General features: G+C 54.5%; 1 protein-coding gene across 1 annotated transcript in view; it reads right to left on the bottom strand.

Moving 5' to 3' along the window:
- The window catches only part of SLIT3 (slit guidance ligand 3), a gene marked incomplete at its 5' end in the record, with an annotated part of 712,261 nt that overhangs the window by 26,776 nt on the left and 670,553 nt on the right, over nt 1–14,932 (bottom strand). Inside the window, 4 exons of the mRNA XM_004697123.2 lie at nt 1,028–1,131; nt 5,373–5,470; nt 9,811–9,935; nt 12,958–13,121. Of these exons, the coding sequence (XP_004697180.1) occupies nt 1,028–1,131; nt 5,373–5,470; nt 9,811–9,935; nt 12,958–13,121 (491 nt within the window). The remainder of the gene's footprint in view (nt 1–1,027; nt 1,132–5,372; nt 5,471–9,810; nt 9,936–12,957; nt 13,122–14,932) is intronic.

Below are 14,932 nucleotides of genomic sequence, written 5' to 3'. Positions count from 1 at the left end.
CCCCCCCCCCCCCACCCCCGAGGTTAGCAGAATGTCTCAGCCCCATTTTGGTGGGGTCTCTGAGCAAGCGGCCCCTTCTTCAGAGCCAGGCAGGGACGTGTTTTCAAAGCTCATTGTAAACCGTGGTGCTGCCCATGTGCCTTTTTCCAGTCTGAGGCTAGCTGGCTCGGGGGCTCTGGGTGGCTGGGCCAGGGAGCAGGGGTTGCTAGTGGAGTGGACAGAGGGTGAAAACCTTGGAGGGGCTCAAGTAGACGTGTTCACTGTGGTGGCTTAGGGGAGGCCTGCCCCCAGTCTTGGTCAGCTTCTGTCCCGCCAGCACCACCGGCCTCTGCTCTTTTTGGTAACAGGCAGTGCATCAAGACCAGTGAACCACCCACAGGGAGGGGCACATGACTCTCAGGAGGGAAGCAGGGAGTCAGTGCTCCTGGTCAACCGGAGATGGGAGACCCTTCTGCAGGTGGGAGAACCACCCTGAGGAGAACCAGCCCTTCTCCAGGCTCAGGGCCCCGGGCCTGGTGTGCTCTTCCTTGTGCCCCGAGAGACCATGCACCCCACCCAGACCATGCCAGACTAGGGTTTCTTTTGAAAACCAGTCCTCCAAACAGGGCATGCTCAACCGAACTCCTTAGCACCTGGGTGGGTATGGGCTCCTGCTGCTCACTCAGTCCCCAGTGGAGCTGGGAGAAGCTCCTTGGATTAAGTTGGAAGTGCTCCTGGATCCCACACCCCTTCTTCAGCGGTGGGAGCCTGGGTTTCAGCCTGGAGGTGCTTGTGCTGGCTGAGGCCAGGGTGAGACTCCTCCCACCCCACTTCCCCTCCCTCCTCCTCCTCTCCCCACCAGTGCTGCAGGCCAAGGCTGAGACAGGGGGGTTTGCCCAGCTCCAGGCAGGGAAACAACCCTGCCTGAGTCTCACTCTTCCAGAGTGGGCACAGGGGAGGGGCTAGCCTGTCAGGTGTGCATGCGGGTGGGCTGAGCCCCAGTGGGAGGAGACCGAGAATCCAGGAGCTGATGTCTCTCACAGACCACTGATGCCATCCACACAGGTGGCATTGTTTTCGCAGTCATTGTCCTCACAGTCGTCTGGGTTGATCTCACACCGCTGGCCCTCAAAGCCCAGGGGGCAGGAGCAGCTTTGGGGAGGTGGGGTTGGCGGGAATGATAGGGGTGGAGGGTGGGCAGAGGGAAAGACACACAGTTAGCCGGTTCTTACTGAGAAGGTGGAGGAGACACAGGATTGGGCACACGAGGCCTCTGGGTCCAGGGCAGGGAGCTTCGAGGAAGCCCAGGAGACACTGCACACAGCCCTTGTCTAGGGCAATACGGTACCTGTCTCCCCAGGCCCTGGGGTCTGCCTTGTCCCCAGGAGCCACTTCCCCCAGCAGTGCCTGCTTCCCTACTTGCCCGGCTTGGGGTGGTTTCCCTGATGTTACCGAGACTGCTCCAGAAGGGGCCCTACACGCACTTCCCGCAGCTCACCTGTGGCAGACTCTCTGGGGGTGTAAGAGACACCCCCACTGAGTGACTGTCTCAATCAGCGGAGCCAGGCCGCCTCTACCTGAGAGGGTGCACGCACAGCACGCAGCATCATGGGGTCTGGAACCTGGTTTCTGGGACTGAGTTCCAGGTCCGCCGCTTCCCAGAAATTGGGTCTGGGGGAACTCACTGCAATGTTCCGTTTCCCAGAGGCACTATCAGCTCTCCCCTGGGTGCTCGTGAGGATGAAATGAGATTCTGCACGTGAGACCCTTAGCAGCAACATCTCTTGGTTCGACTCACAGCAAACCCATGCACGACCCAAAGAAAGGCTGTCCAGTCTTACGCCCGCCCCGTGATGAGCTGTCAATCATTCTACTCTGATCCACAGGGTGTGCACTGGCTCATGTTCAGAAGTGGGTCGCCAGGCCTTTCTTCCTAGCCTTTCTTAGGCAGGAAGCTCTGATGAGACCCATCCAGGATCATAGCAAAGGTAAGCCTCCATGAAGGGTGGTGGCAGCACCTGAGGACTGAGCCCCTGTCTCCACATGGATGGTGAGGGGAGCCCAGCACCAGCACGCGCTCTGAAAGCTGCGCTCCCTTTGTTGTGATTGGATGCTGTCACCAGTGAGCAGTCCAGCACTTAACCCTTTGTGTCATCTGGTTCGTGAGTTACCTTTAGTTCTGGACTGACTCACCCACCACCTTCGCCTTTCTTCAAGGATGCCATTTCTCCCTGACATTCATTCCCACACCTTCTAAGGCATGCCTCCACCCCCACCCTAAGGCTCTGGACTGTGAAAGAATTGCACGCGTGTGTGTGTGTGTGTGTGTGTGTGTGTGTGTGTGTGTAGTGGGGAGGGGTTGGAAACCCCTCTAATGCCAAGACTGAGACCTTCTGGTAGGTTTGGCTTACAGCAACATAAATCAGACCGTTTGTCTCTGGAGTGTCGGATCCTTTGGATAAAAATTCAAACCACCTGTCCTCCGCCTGACCTTGGTCACATCCCCAGGATTAGGCAGCAAGATAAGTCTGAGCAGATAAAGGCTGGCAGCTGGGAGAGGAGCTAGCGGTGGGCGGGCGGCCAACCTCTGGCTCGAAAAGCAGGAGAGTGAGTCTCACTTTCCATGGCCAGCGGTGCGCCAGGGATTTATGCCCCCGGAGCGTGATTGGGCATGCCAGGGAATTCCAGAGCCCCGGTTCAGGGGCTACTCTGACCGGGGAGTTTTCACTCAACTATCAGGAAATGAGTTTCTGTGTTCTCAGAATCCTAAATGGGGTGGTGGTGCTTTGGGGGCAAAAGTATTATCTTTCATGCAGGGATCCCAGTCAGTGCCTCTCATGCACAGACCCGTCTGTGAGTAGGAGCTTGTGTGGGACTGTAAGGAGTCCTGCTGGCATAATAGTTAACACACATTGGGCGGCTAGCCCCAAGGGCAGCAGTTTGAAACCATCAGCTGCTCCACCAGAGAAAAGCAAGGCTTTTTACTCCCGGAAAGCATCCCCGTCTTGGAAGCACCAGGTGCAGTTCTACCCCGTTCTCCTGGGTGGCCCTGGGTCGGAACGGGCTTGATGGCATGGAGTTACCTTTCCTTTTTTGAGTTGTGTGCTGCTATGATGCTGAACTTCCAGAATGAGACAGACTAGGAACAAAGGCCTGGCGGCCTCCTTTAGAAAAAGTCAGCCAAGGAAAGGCTGTGGATCCCAGTAGTTCAATCCCAAACAGATTGGCTGTGCTTTGGTCCATTTTCTGAGGCGTTGCCAGGAGCCCAGGACCAATGGAACCGTCTCAACCAACAACGACAGGATCTCATTGCCCCTTGTTGGCACCACAGCCTGAAAACCCTGTCATCTTTTCTGTAAAAGGCCAGGGCTTCTTGGGCGCCCCCTCTGCCCCCCCCCCCCCCACCCCCGAGGTTAGCAGAATGTCTCAGCCCCATTTTGGTGGGGTCTCTGAGCAAGCGGCCCCTTCTTCAGAGCCAGGCAGGGACGTGTTTTCAAAGCTCATTGTAAACCGTGGTGCTGCCCATGTGCCTTTTTCCAGTCTGAGGCTAGCTGGCTCGGGGGCTCTGGGTGGCTGGGCCAGGGAGCAGGGGTTGCTAGTGGAGTGGACAGAGGGTGAAAACCTTGGAGGGGCTCAAGTAGACGTGTTCACTGTGGTGGCTTAGGGGAGGCCTGCCCCCAGTCTTGGTCAGCTTCTGTCCCGCCAGCACCACCGGCCTCTGCTCTTTTTGGTAACAGGCAGTGCATCAAGACCAGTGAACCACCCACAGGGAGGGGCACATGACTCTCAGGAGGGAAGCAGGGAGTCAGTGCTCCTGGTCAACCGGAGATGGGAGACCCTTCTGCAGGTGGGAGAACCACCCTGAGGAGAACCAGCCCTTCTCCAGGCTCAGGGCCCCGGGCCTGGTGTGCTCTTCCTTGTGCCCCGAGAGACCATGCACCCCACCCAGACCATGCCAGACTAGGGTTTCTTTTGAAAACCAGTCCTCCAAACAGGGCATGCTCAACCGAACTCCTTAGCACCTGGGTGGGTATGGGCTCCTGCTGCTCACTCAGTCCCCAGTGGAGCTGGGAGAAGCTCCTTGGATTAAGTTGGAAGTGCTCCTGGATCCCACACCCCTTCTTCAGCGGTGGGAGCCTGGGTTTCAGCCTGGAGGTGCTTGTGCTGGCTGAGGCCAGGGTGAGACTCCTCCCACCCCACTTCCCCTCCCTCCTCCTCCTCTCCCCACCAGTGCTGCAGGCCAAGGCTGAGACAGGGGGGTTTGCCCAGCTCCAGGCAGGGAAACAACCCTGCCTGAGTCTCACTCTTCCAGAGTGGGCACAGGGGAGGGGCTAGCCTGTCAGGTGTGCATGCGGGTGGGCTGAGCCCCAGTGGGAGGAGACCGAGAATCCAGGAGCTGATGTCTCTCACAGACCACACAGTAGCCAAGAGGAGGGGGCTCTGGCCAGAGGGCCTGTGGCGGCTGTTTGCAACGGGAGCTCTATACCTAGGACTGTCCCCTAACCCACTGTCTGCCACACAGGGATGGGGGACCACAGAGAGGGCCAGTTCCAGCATATGGGAGAAGGTGGACATCTGAGACACGTGGGCAGGGCAGGAGGCAGCAAGGGGCCTAGCTCCATTCCTGGGACAGGGTGAGAAGCTCCTGAGCAGCTTCCACCTGCTTTTCTTCTTTAGGTCTAAGTGCTGGGGAAGGAGAAAGATGGGGGCCAGGAAGGAGCGTCACCCCTCCACGGATATAGGTCTAGCCTGAAGCAAAGCAATCTTATGCCTCAATTTTCTCACCTGTCATCGAGTCAAGGGTGACTCAGAGTGCCCCACCTGTGGTTTCTGAGACTAAGGCTGTTGACAGGAATAGAAAGCCCGGTCTTCCTCCCTCCTCCCTCAGAGCTGCTGGTGTGTTCGAGGTGCCGACCATGCGGATTGAAGCCCAGTGAAAGCCACTACCCCGCCAGTGTGGTGAGATGGGGCTAATCTAGTAGACAGGGTGAGCATCCACACAAGATCGGCCACAGCTGCTAGTGTCTAGCACAGAGCGAGCATGTGATCAACATCACCCACTAGCAGGGTGGAGAGCAGGGAATGGCCACATGGCCAGGCTCAGTGGGTCTGTGAGTCATCATCCACCTACTACACACGGACCCAACTGCTGGGGCCTCCCTCAGAGTCCTCAGGGCTCCGGGGACAGATGACCTAGATTCAAGTCCCTGTGTTCCTCTGACAAAGCATGTACTCCTCAGCGCCTCTGTTTCTGTCTTCAGAATGAGGGGTTCTGGGCCATGTGGGTGTGCATTCAGTAGAGGGAATGATGCTATGCCTTCTGACAGTCTGCCCGGTGGCATCGGTGGGTGCAGCCCTCGAAGGCGCTAGAAGACCCGAGAGTGAGCTGTTACCTGAAGCCATCCTTGAGGGTCTCGCTCAGGTGGCAGGTGCCTCCGTGTTGGCAGGGGTTCTGAATGCAGGTATGGATGGGCATGCTGCAGTCCTTGCCCTGCGGAGCGGAAGAGGAGAAGAGCCTGCTGAGTGTGGTGGTGGTTGGGGGTGTTTCCCAGCGCAGCCATGACGGGGGGCTCCCAGCACCCCTCTGAAGCCAGGGAGAGGGTGCCGGGAAAGATTGGGCTAGACCTGCTGGGTCACAGGTAGAAAGCCAAGGGGTGGTGGTAGCCCCTGCCTGTGGGACTCCATAGCAGAAAGGAGAGGGGCGCTGAGAATGCAGGAGGCCAGGCCCCAGCTTCCCACCTCCTCAGCATCTAGCCCCTTTTCTCCAGCCAAACTGCAGGCAAGCTGGCCGCACATTCCTGCTCAATCTCTTCCATCTGGATGACCTTGAAGAAACCTTGGAGCCATGCCAAGCCTACATCAAAGGGCTGCTCTGGAAATCAACTCAGCCCTTTCATGCAAGGAAAGGCTCAACATTCGCACACCCACAGTGGCATTCCAGACATGCTGGTAGGCACTGTTATAATTCGCCTCCTTGATGCTTAATAGCATGTTCACGTGAGTAGGGGCGACTGCAGGATGAAGTGGGGCCAATCGACCTAGCCCCACATGAAGGTGACAGCCCTGAAGAGTCATCTCCGACAGGCCGAGACTGGGGCCCACGTGTTGGCTGCTTCTTATAAGGTGTTTTGGGGGACCCCCCTGTTAGGCTAGGTTGGGAACTCCTATGATAGAGCGCCTTGGGTGAGGTAAGATTCTTTTTAGAGGGACTGTCCCAACACCAGGGCCCTCTGAAAGGGGATGCCTGAGCCCGGAGGATGGGAAGGAGCATGCACAGAGATGAAAACCCACAGTCAAAGTAGAAGGAGGCCGAGACAGTGGACTGGGAGACGACCCAGTGTAACAGGGAGAAGCGCCCTCTGTGGGCCATTGGGCCCTGGCCGCACCCCAGGCTGGACCCTCAGGCCCTGTGGGAACTGGTCGGTTGGGTGACCCTGGGGGAGATGGCTTCCATGTTTGTTCTGAGCTGTGGCTTGGCCACCATTGCCAGGCAAGGGTGATAACAGGTGCCTTCTCACTGCCTTACCACCTGCTTGCCACCAGCTTGAGACACCCTCCTCCCTCCTCTGCTGCTGCTGGAACAGGATGGGCGTCCAGTCTGCAAGTGGCTACCAAGATGGCGCTGCTATTGCTCGGGACTGCTGCTCGCTTGTACTGTCAGACCCTACCACCTTAGGCACAGGCCAGGCAGGCCCATCTGCATCTTCCCATCAGGGGTTTCTTGGAGAACAGAGGGGTCTGGGCTTACCCTAGACCTGAGCGTGTGGAACAGGAGCCTCAATCCTTATTCTCAGTAACACCATTCCGAACCTCATGTGGAGACCTGAATATTCATGATGATATACAGTCCTCACCGCAGTCCCGTGAGACAGCTACTGTTTGAGGTAACGTGCCCAGGACCAGTGGAAGAGGCAGCTTCCGAAGCCAGGTGGTCGAGGCCGGCTCTGTACCGGGAAGCTCTGTGCTAACCTGCTGATCCTGCCCCTCTTAGGACACAGCAGATCTCAGCACAAACTCTAGTCCAGCCGCTGTACTTGTGCAAGCCGCCTTATTCGGCAGTCGGGTTTGGGCAGATGGAATGAGTTAAAATGAGGTGATTAGGGTGGTCCCTCATCTCTTTGTGTGGGGTCCTCCTAAAGAGAGGAGAGGAGACACATACACAGGGCAGGACACCAGGGGAGAGTGGAAGCAGAGATTGAAGCAATGCAACCACAAGCCAAGGAATGCGTGGGTACCAGGAGCTGAGAGGGACAGCATTTGCTCACAGAGCCTCTGGGAAGAGCCTGGATGCAGACTTCACACTTCCAGGTCTTTGAGATAACACATTTCTGCGGTTTCAAGTTTATGGTATACGTTTATGGTCACAGTCCCAGGAAATGCGTACAGCTAATGCTGCTGTTACCATGCTCCTCATTACCATCGGAGACACCACCCCCACAACCACTGCTGTCTCCCTCCCAGACCTGCAGGCCCCAGCACCTTCTTCCAGATCAACATCTCTGTCCCCAGGGGCCAGAAATCTCCATGATATATAGCCACAGTCTTGTGGCCCTGGTTGAGGAAGTGCCGTGACCTCGGGCACCCTGTGGACTCACTGTTCACTCGGACACTGATGGCATGGGTGTGGCTGGCAAGCACGGGGACTGCACACCTACCCTCACTTCTCGGAGGCTCAGGTCAGTTATAAGGAGACAGAAGCCAGACTCAGAATGTGCGATGACTCACTTGTGCTTTCTTTAAACCTGGGATGCCGTTACCTACCTTCTAAGGTGGTTATAAACATTAAAAGGGAGAATAACCCCCCAGGGGCCAGTGGAGTTGCTGGCACACAGGAGATACTTAGAAACATGTTCACATGTAAAGCACGTGGAATTAGGAATGTTGTTTGTGTACACGCCGCAGGCCGTGCTAGGTTAACAGCTGGCTGAATTGCAGGGTTGCACGGCTCCTAGTTGGATAACGGTGCCGGGTGGGACTAGTACTGGGGAACCTGTTTCGGATGGCCCAAGCCTCACTCTGAGATCTGGGGCTGTTACTCAGGTAACAATAAACCAGCAGGCACTGCCCTAGGGACCCTGTATATATTACTGCACATTTGATGCTCCAAGCAGCCATGTGCTGCAGGTCTATTTATTCTGCTTTACAAATAGGACTGTGAAGTGTGACCCTGGGCCTCGTCATGCAGCTAGGAAGTGACAAACCTGGGACCCAAACTTGCCTCTGTGTGTGTAAATCCACAGCCTGTCCTTTCTCCACTGAATCAAGACAAGGGTCTTTCAGAGCACTCATGCCTCCTGTGTATATCTGGTTAATCTTTGTGTGTGTGTGTGTGTGTGTGTGTGTGTGTGTGATGGGCATGGGCCTGAAGCTCTGCTGAGTTTGGGGCCCCGGGGGATGGCTGACTGGCTCCTAGGATACCCTTTAGTGCAACAGTTCTCAACCTGTCGGTCGAGACCCCTTTGGGGGTTGAATGACCCTTTTACAGGGGTTGCTCGCTTCATCACAGTAGCAACATTACAGTGATGGAGTAGCAGCGAACATAATATTATGGCTGGGGGTCACCACAACATGAGGAACTGTATGAAAGGGTGGTGGCATGAGGAAGGTGGAGAAGCACGGCTTTAGTGGCTCTCTGACTCTGTCTGCTGGGGCAATGGTTGGAGCTGACAAAGTTCCTCGGTAGCCCATGCACCAGAGCGAGGGGCCAATCCTGCCTTTGCACACACATCAGAGAGGGAGGCCAGGCCCCCCTCTCAGCCTATGATGGCTAAGCTCCATCAGCTGGACCTAGGGACCATCTGGAAGTTCTTTGGGAGTTTGTGGAGCTGAAAGGTTCAAGGAAGAGGCCCAGCCCTGGCCTTGCTGACCCAAGGAGAAAGCTTGGCTCTTGTTTACAAAGCTGGTCCCCAACTGCACTGCATACTATCTCTGGGACACCGAATCCAGCCTTCCAACTGTCTGAAGGCCAGTCCCCACACCTTTAGAAGGGGAATTAGTGAGATGTCCCTCATTGGTGTGCTGAGGAGAGCCTAGAAAGACGAGCTGAGTCAAATGATAAGCGAGGTGGTGCCTGTGCAGGGGCTGATAAAGATGCAGGCGAACTGGGATCAGGTGGTGCTGCGTGAGAAGAGAGGGAAGCACTGTTCTGGAATTAGCTCAGGTTTATGGGGAGAACAGACGGGAGAGTTGGGGACCCTTTCCCCTTGATGGCTGACCAATGGTTAGCATGCTCTACTGTTAATTGACAGGCTGGAGTTTGGAGTCCACCCAGAGAAAGTGCTGGCCCCTCTTTCTGAAATGTCAGCTCCTGAAAATGCTCCCGGCCCACAGGTTGACAACTCTGACATATGTGGTGTGCCTGGGAGCCAGGACTGGCTGGATGGCACCTAGTGTTTCTGGTGAGGTGGGCATGGCAGCCTGTGCTTGGCTCCTTTGTAGAGTTGATCTAGCAATACTAGATCAGGATGCGGCTGGAGGGAGGTCTGTAAAACCCCTTGGAAGTTAGGCCAGTAGGCCCCGGGGCTGTCTCTACTTAGAAGCACGGTAACCCTCTTTTCATCTCTCTTAGTCCCAATTCCCCCATGTTTCCCAAAGAAAACACAAACATTACATTTCTTCCTTATCGCAAGCCAACAGCGTCCACCCTGATGTGATATAGCAAGGCGGTGCCATGGGGAACACTGCTGGGACTCTGGCTTTGGAAGGCCTGTGAAGTTGAGCTGTCCAGGAGAGTCGAGGGTCAGCAGGGCAGAGGGCACACCTGGGGCCAGGGCTGCAGGAGTGGTGGTGCTGGGGGTAGGGGTGGGGGTGGGGGCTGACTCCAGGCCTTACCTTGTAGCCATAGGGACAGGCACAGCGATACAGCTCCACTGGGTCCTGGCTGCACGTGCCGTTGTTCTTGCATGGACTGGAGAGGCAGGCATTGCACTTGGCCACAATGTTGATGTCCACTGGACCTGGGCAGCAAAACCACAGAGAGTTGGTGGCAGGTACCCAGGTGAGGTTCCCATCTCCATGCCCGGAGAGCAGCTGGCTGTCTTCAGGCAGGGCAGCGGTTTAGCCACAGCAGCACTCAGGGAGCCACTGCTCGTGGAGGAAGGGTAACACGGGCAGGACACCACTCAGAAGCACTTGTGTGCCACGTCCATTGCTGTCATCAGCCTGCTCTTATTTCGGTGGTCACCTACCATCAGTGCAATGAGGAGCACCCTTGTGAACCTTTCTATATCCCATAAAGCGCTGGGCCAGGCTCCAGCCAGTCTCCCATTCACGCGCCACCAAGCAGACCTCTCTGCAGAGCAGCCTGTGCCAGGCAGGGGCCAAAGGCATGGAGGAGCCTCCTTGCAGCGGCCCCAGAGCCCACAGTCAGGCTGATGCCAGCACAGCAGGCAGACTGTGCCCAAGCATTATTCCACCTGTGACATTCAACTGTGTCCTCTCTCCTCAGCTGGAGGAGATGCTCCCTGCACCATAAATGGGGTTTTGCAGGGCTTCTGCGGTTTACGACCCACCTGGACAAACTGGCCCTCATTACAGCCAGAGGCTGTTGGGGAGTTGGGTAGAACTTTTGCCTTCTATTTGATTCCAGGCCAAAGCATCTGCGTGTAATTACGACCCACCTGTCAGCTGATGCTTGTGTGTGGCTATGGCGCTGAACAAATTTCAGTGACACTTACAGACTGCGACAGACGAGGAAGAAAAGCCTGGCTGGTAATTGAAAAAAACCAGCCTTCAGTGGACAAACCCCATGGATGACCAGGTCTGATGATCATGGAGCTGGTGTAGAAGAGGGCAGTGTTTCATTCTGCACATGCACGAGGTCTGCAGGAGGGGGGGCCGGCTCGAGGGCAGCTAACAAGAGGTCAATGTTCACAGGGATAAGGGCCATTCTCTTGGAGATGGGGTTGGCATTAAGCCCCAGTTTGACAACTGAGTGGCTGGCCGGCACATCTCTACCAGTGGCCTCAGACCTGGCTCCACATTAGGACAGGGTGACTCACATTCCCGGTTGGCCTGTGATGTAGGGGGATCCCAGGACACGGAATTTTCAGTGTTAGACCCAGAAAGTTCTCAGGCAAACTAGGAGGAACTGGTCACCGTATGTTGGAACCAGTCAAAGAGCTTAAAAAAAACCCGTTCCCAGGCCATACTCCCAAACCAATTTTATCATCCCCTCTGCAGCGGGCCCTGGACATCAGGGCTTGTTTCAGCTCTGTGAGTGGCTCTAAACGTGCAGCCGAGTTTGGAAAGCTGCTGTTGGGCTGTTACCAGGACAGATGTCTTATGAGCAGAAGGAAGAACATTTAAAATGAGCTTAAAATCAATGGACTGCTTTCTGCAGAAGTGTGGGGTGCAGTGAGGGGGGAGAGGATGCTGCCAGAATCCTGAGACAATTTATGGATGCCCAAATATCTTTGCTCCTTCCTGCCTCAGCTTCGCGTGCAGGAGACGGTGCCGCACAGAGGAGTACGTCTGAAACCTCCAGCCGATGTGACGGTGCAGAGAGAGGGGCAAAGGAAGCGCACAGATCAGTGTCTGATACGAATCGAAAATACTCTTGGAGAACGTCCCGTCTCCCTCTCATCCAAGACAGACAAGGCAAAACTTCAGACGTTTGGTTATTGAATTAGCAATGATTAAAGCATAGAATAAAATAGAGGCAGATGATGTCCTATTCTTTCCACATATCAATGAAAGAGGCCCTGGTAAAAATCCTGTCTGGGAATCAATTGGGCATGATACGGTTGGATCTTAAAAATGATTATTTATGCTGGCTCAATCGTTTCTCTTTTTGAGTCTTATTGGGAACATAGTTGGAAATAGAAGAAGACCTTTAGTTATCAATGAAAACCAACCAACCAACCAACCAGCCAAACACCCCAAACCAAGTCAGTCTCCCCAGATTCTCACTCATGACACCGCTGTGCGTCTGAGTTGAGCTGTGCTCACGGGGTTTGCAGAGGCTGATTTTGGGACTACTCGATCACCAGGCCTTTATTCAGAGGCACATCTGGATGGATTCAAACTGCTAACCTTCTGGCCAGTAGCCAATCAGTTAACTATTTCTATATTCACTTTGTGTCAATAGGTGAGAGGTGGGGGGAGAAATTCTCTTAAGGTTTTCAGTTCAGAGACTGGTTAAATTAGTTTTGATGAACTATTACAGCTTGGGGGTCAATGGTGCATCGTCACAAAGGCTTACATGTGTCCTAATGTCATGATTGTGAGAGGTCACTCAACCTTGTTCAGCTCAGTGTTCGCATATTCTTTGCAATGAAGGTTGTTTTATAATCTATTCCCAAGAGATGGCGAAGACTTCAAGAAGCCAGTGCATCGGAAAATGAGGGTGACAGAAACAATGCATTCGGTGTGCATGTGTAGAACGCTGCCCCTTAATACGGGTTGGTAGTAGTTTGTTGTTCTTACCGCGAGGCAGCCGATAAAAATCACATGGAGGAACATTTGCTCCAGCACACGGAGAATCGCTCACATTCTGACAGTAATGGTGGCTGGAAAGCGCTAGTTACAGATTTGCTCCACTCGGGCAACAACCCTGTACAGAGCCAAGCCAGCGAGGCACTGGGTAGCGGTGTCAACAGAAGGCCTCAGGGCCGAGCCAGGGAGCAGGGAGAAGCGGGCAGCAGCTAGTTCAGCACCTCACTCCCCTGGTGTAACCCAAGGGTGGGGGGGTGTTTTTGTCCTTAGTTGTGACTCATAGGATGCCGTGTGACAGAGTAGAACTGCCCCACTGGGTTTCTAGGTTTTGAGTTTTATGGGCGTGGACCACCGGGATTTTCTCCCACAGGCTGGTGGGTGGGTGGATCCAAGCCTGCCAGCCTCTCGGTTAGCCGTTGAGCTGCTTAGCAGTTGCAGGGAGAGGTAGGGTGACATTTGTGGAGACGGTGTTGTCTCTGAGGGGCTGTTGGAGACTGCGAGGGCTTCATGGGGGTGGGGGAGGGCTGCAGGGGCAGTGCCTACCTTTGCACTGGAAGCGGTGAGTGGGGGTGGTGAGCAGGAGTCTGTCAGCCATGGGCTCTGGGCTACTGCAGCGGGCGATGCCAGGTTCCTTGTAGCCCGCCTTCACCCACTCCGACAGCCAGCGCAGGCTGCAGTCACAGTGGAGCGGGTTGGTCCCCAGCGCCCTAAGAGGCAGAGCAGATGTCAGGCCAGCCTGGGGGCTGAAGGAGAACACGTCTCCACCGGTGAAAAAACCAGCCTCTCCTCACTACACATCCAATCCCTACAGATGCCTCCACCCCGCCTGGGCCCACTCACACCTCTGAGGCTTGCTCTCACCTGTCAGAACCGATCCTCAACTCAAGCCCCTGCCTAGCCCCCCCAGCAAGCTCTTTTGACCTCTGATGCCCTGGCTCCTTTGCACTGCTGAGGGTCCACTGGGGGATGGACTACATGGGGAAGCCTCTGATACCCAGCAACCCGGGAAGCAGCTTCCCGCCACGCAGTTTGAAAAGGCAAGGAAGGGATGGGGAGTCGAGTGCAGACACCCCGAAGCGGACTCCAGGAAGAACATACTAGAATCTCTGCTTATTTTTTTATGACATAGGCTTTAAAATGTCTATTTTAATGCTTTGTGATATCCACACATAATATTAGTACGATAGTCTATCAGAGCATATACATATATGGTAACTATAATGACACAGACAAGAAACAAAGCCCCAGAGCACTGCTATTCGGGTTCCAGCTCATCCACGGACACAGCTTATTCCAGACAACACATGCTTCAACATGTCCCTGTGACCGGTGGATGCTGTGCTCTGGTCCTCTCCTAAGAGGCTGTCAGAGCCACCGTGGGGGCCGGCACAAAGGAGACTGACACAAAACTGCCTTTGGAGAGGACCGACTGGACCAGCTGAATTCAAGGCAGAAGGGTCCGTTCAGAAGGTTATAAAAAACAACCCCAAACCCAAATTCACTGCCACACAGTCAATTTTGACTCACAGAGACCCTATAGGACAGGGTAGAACTGTCCCTGTGGGTTTCTGAGACTGTAACTCTTTATGGAAGTAGAAAGCCTTTATCTTCTTTTCCCCTGTAGAGCAGTTCGTGGTTTCAAACTGTTGACCTTGTGCTTAGCAGACCAACGCATAACCCACTATGCCACCACGACATTTTTTTTGAGGGGGGCTAGGGGGATTCCTAAGAGGTAACCTCTAGAACAGCGGTTCTTAACCTGTGGGTTGCAACCACTTTGGGGGTCAAATGACCCTTTAACAGGGGTCACCCGATTCATAACAGTAGCAAAATTACAGTTATGAGTAGCAATGAAAATAATGTTATGGTTGGGGGGTCACCACCACATGAGGAACTGTATGAAAGGGTCATGGTGTTAGGAAGGTTGAGAACCTTTGGGTTAGAGAGGTGGAAACCTCCCTTCAGAAGTGTAGAGACCCAGACGAGGGCATATCAAGAACAATTGCTTCTGATTTAGATATTTTTGTTTTAAAAAATTTGAATTGGTTTTCGGACAACACTTTTTGACTTACCTTCCTCTAGAGTCAAAGGACAAGTTCAAAATTTACACTGGTAGATGTATGTGATTAAAATAAACAAGAAGTAGATGTCTGATCGACAAGGGAGAGGGACTGGCCTGAGGGTGAGGAAGCCTGGGTTCTAGCCCAGGGTCTTGCTGACCCGACATAGCTTACAGCTATGTACCTTATAGTTCTGGGTCTTGCTGACCCGACAGTGGCTCACAGCTATATACCTTATAGTTCTGGGTCTTGCTGACCCGACAGTGGCTCACAGCTATGTATCTTATAGTTCTGGGTCTTGCTGACCCGACAGTGGCTCACAGCTATGTACCTTATAGTTCTGGGTCTTGCTGACCCGACAGTGGCTCACAGCTATGTACCTTATAGTTCTGGGTCTTGCTGACCCGACATAGCTTACAGCTATGTACCTTATAGTTCTGGGTCTTGCTGACCCGACA

This window comes from Echinops telfairi, unplaced genomic scaffold, assembly GCF_000313985.2.
Source record: "Echinops telfairi isolate 266 unplaced genomic scaffold, ASM31398v2 ScPeMD7_7469;HRSCAF=8507_0, whole genome shotgun sequence".
Classification (NCBI taxonomy): domain Eukaryota; kingdom Metazoa; phylum Chordata; class Mammalia; order Afrosoricida; family Tenrecidae; genus Echinops; species Echinops telfairi.
The sequence above is the reverse complement of the archived record's forward strand: the minus strand, read 5'-3'. Positions and strand labels throughout refer to the sequence as shown.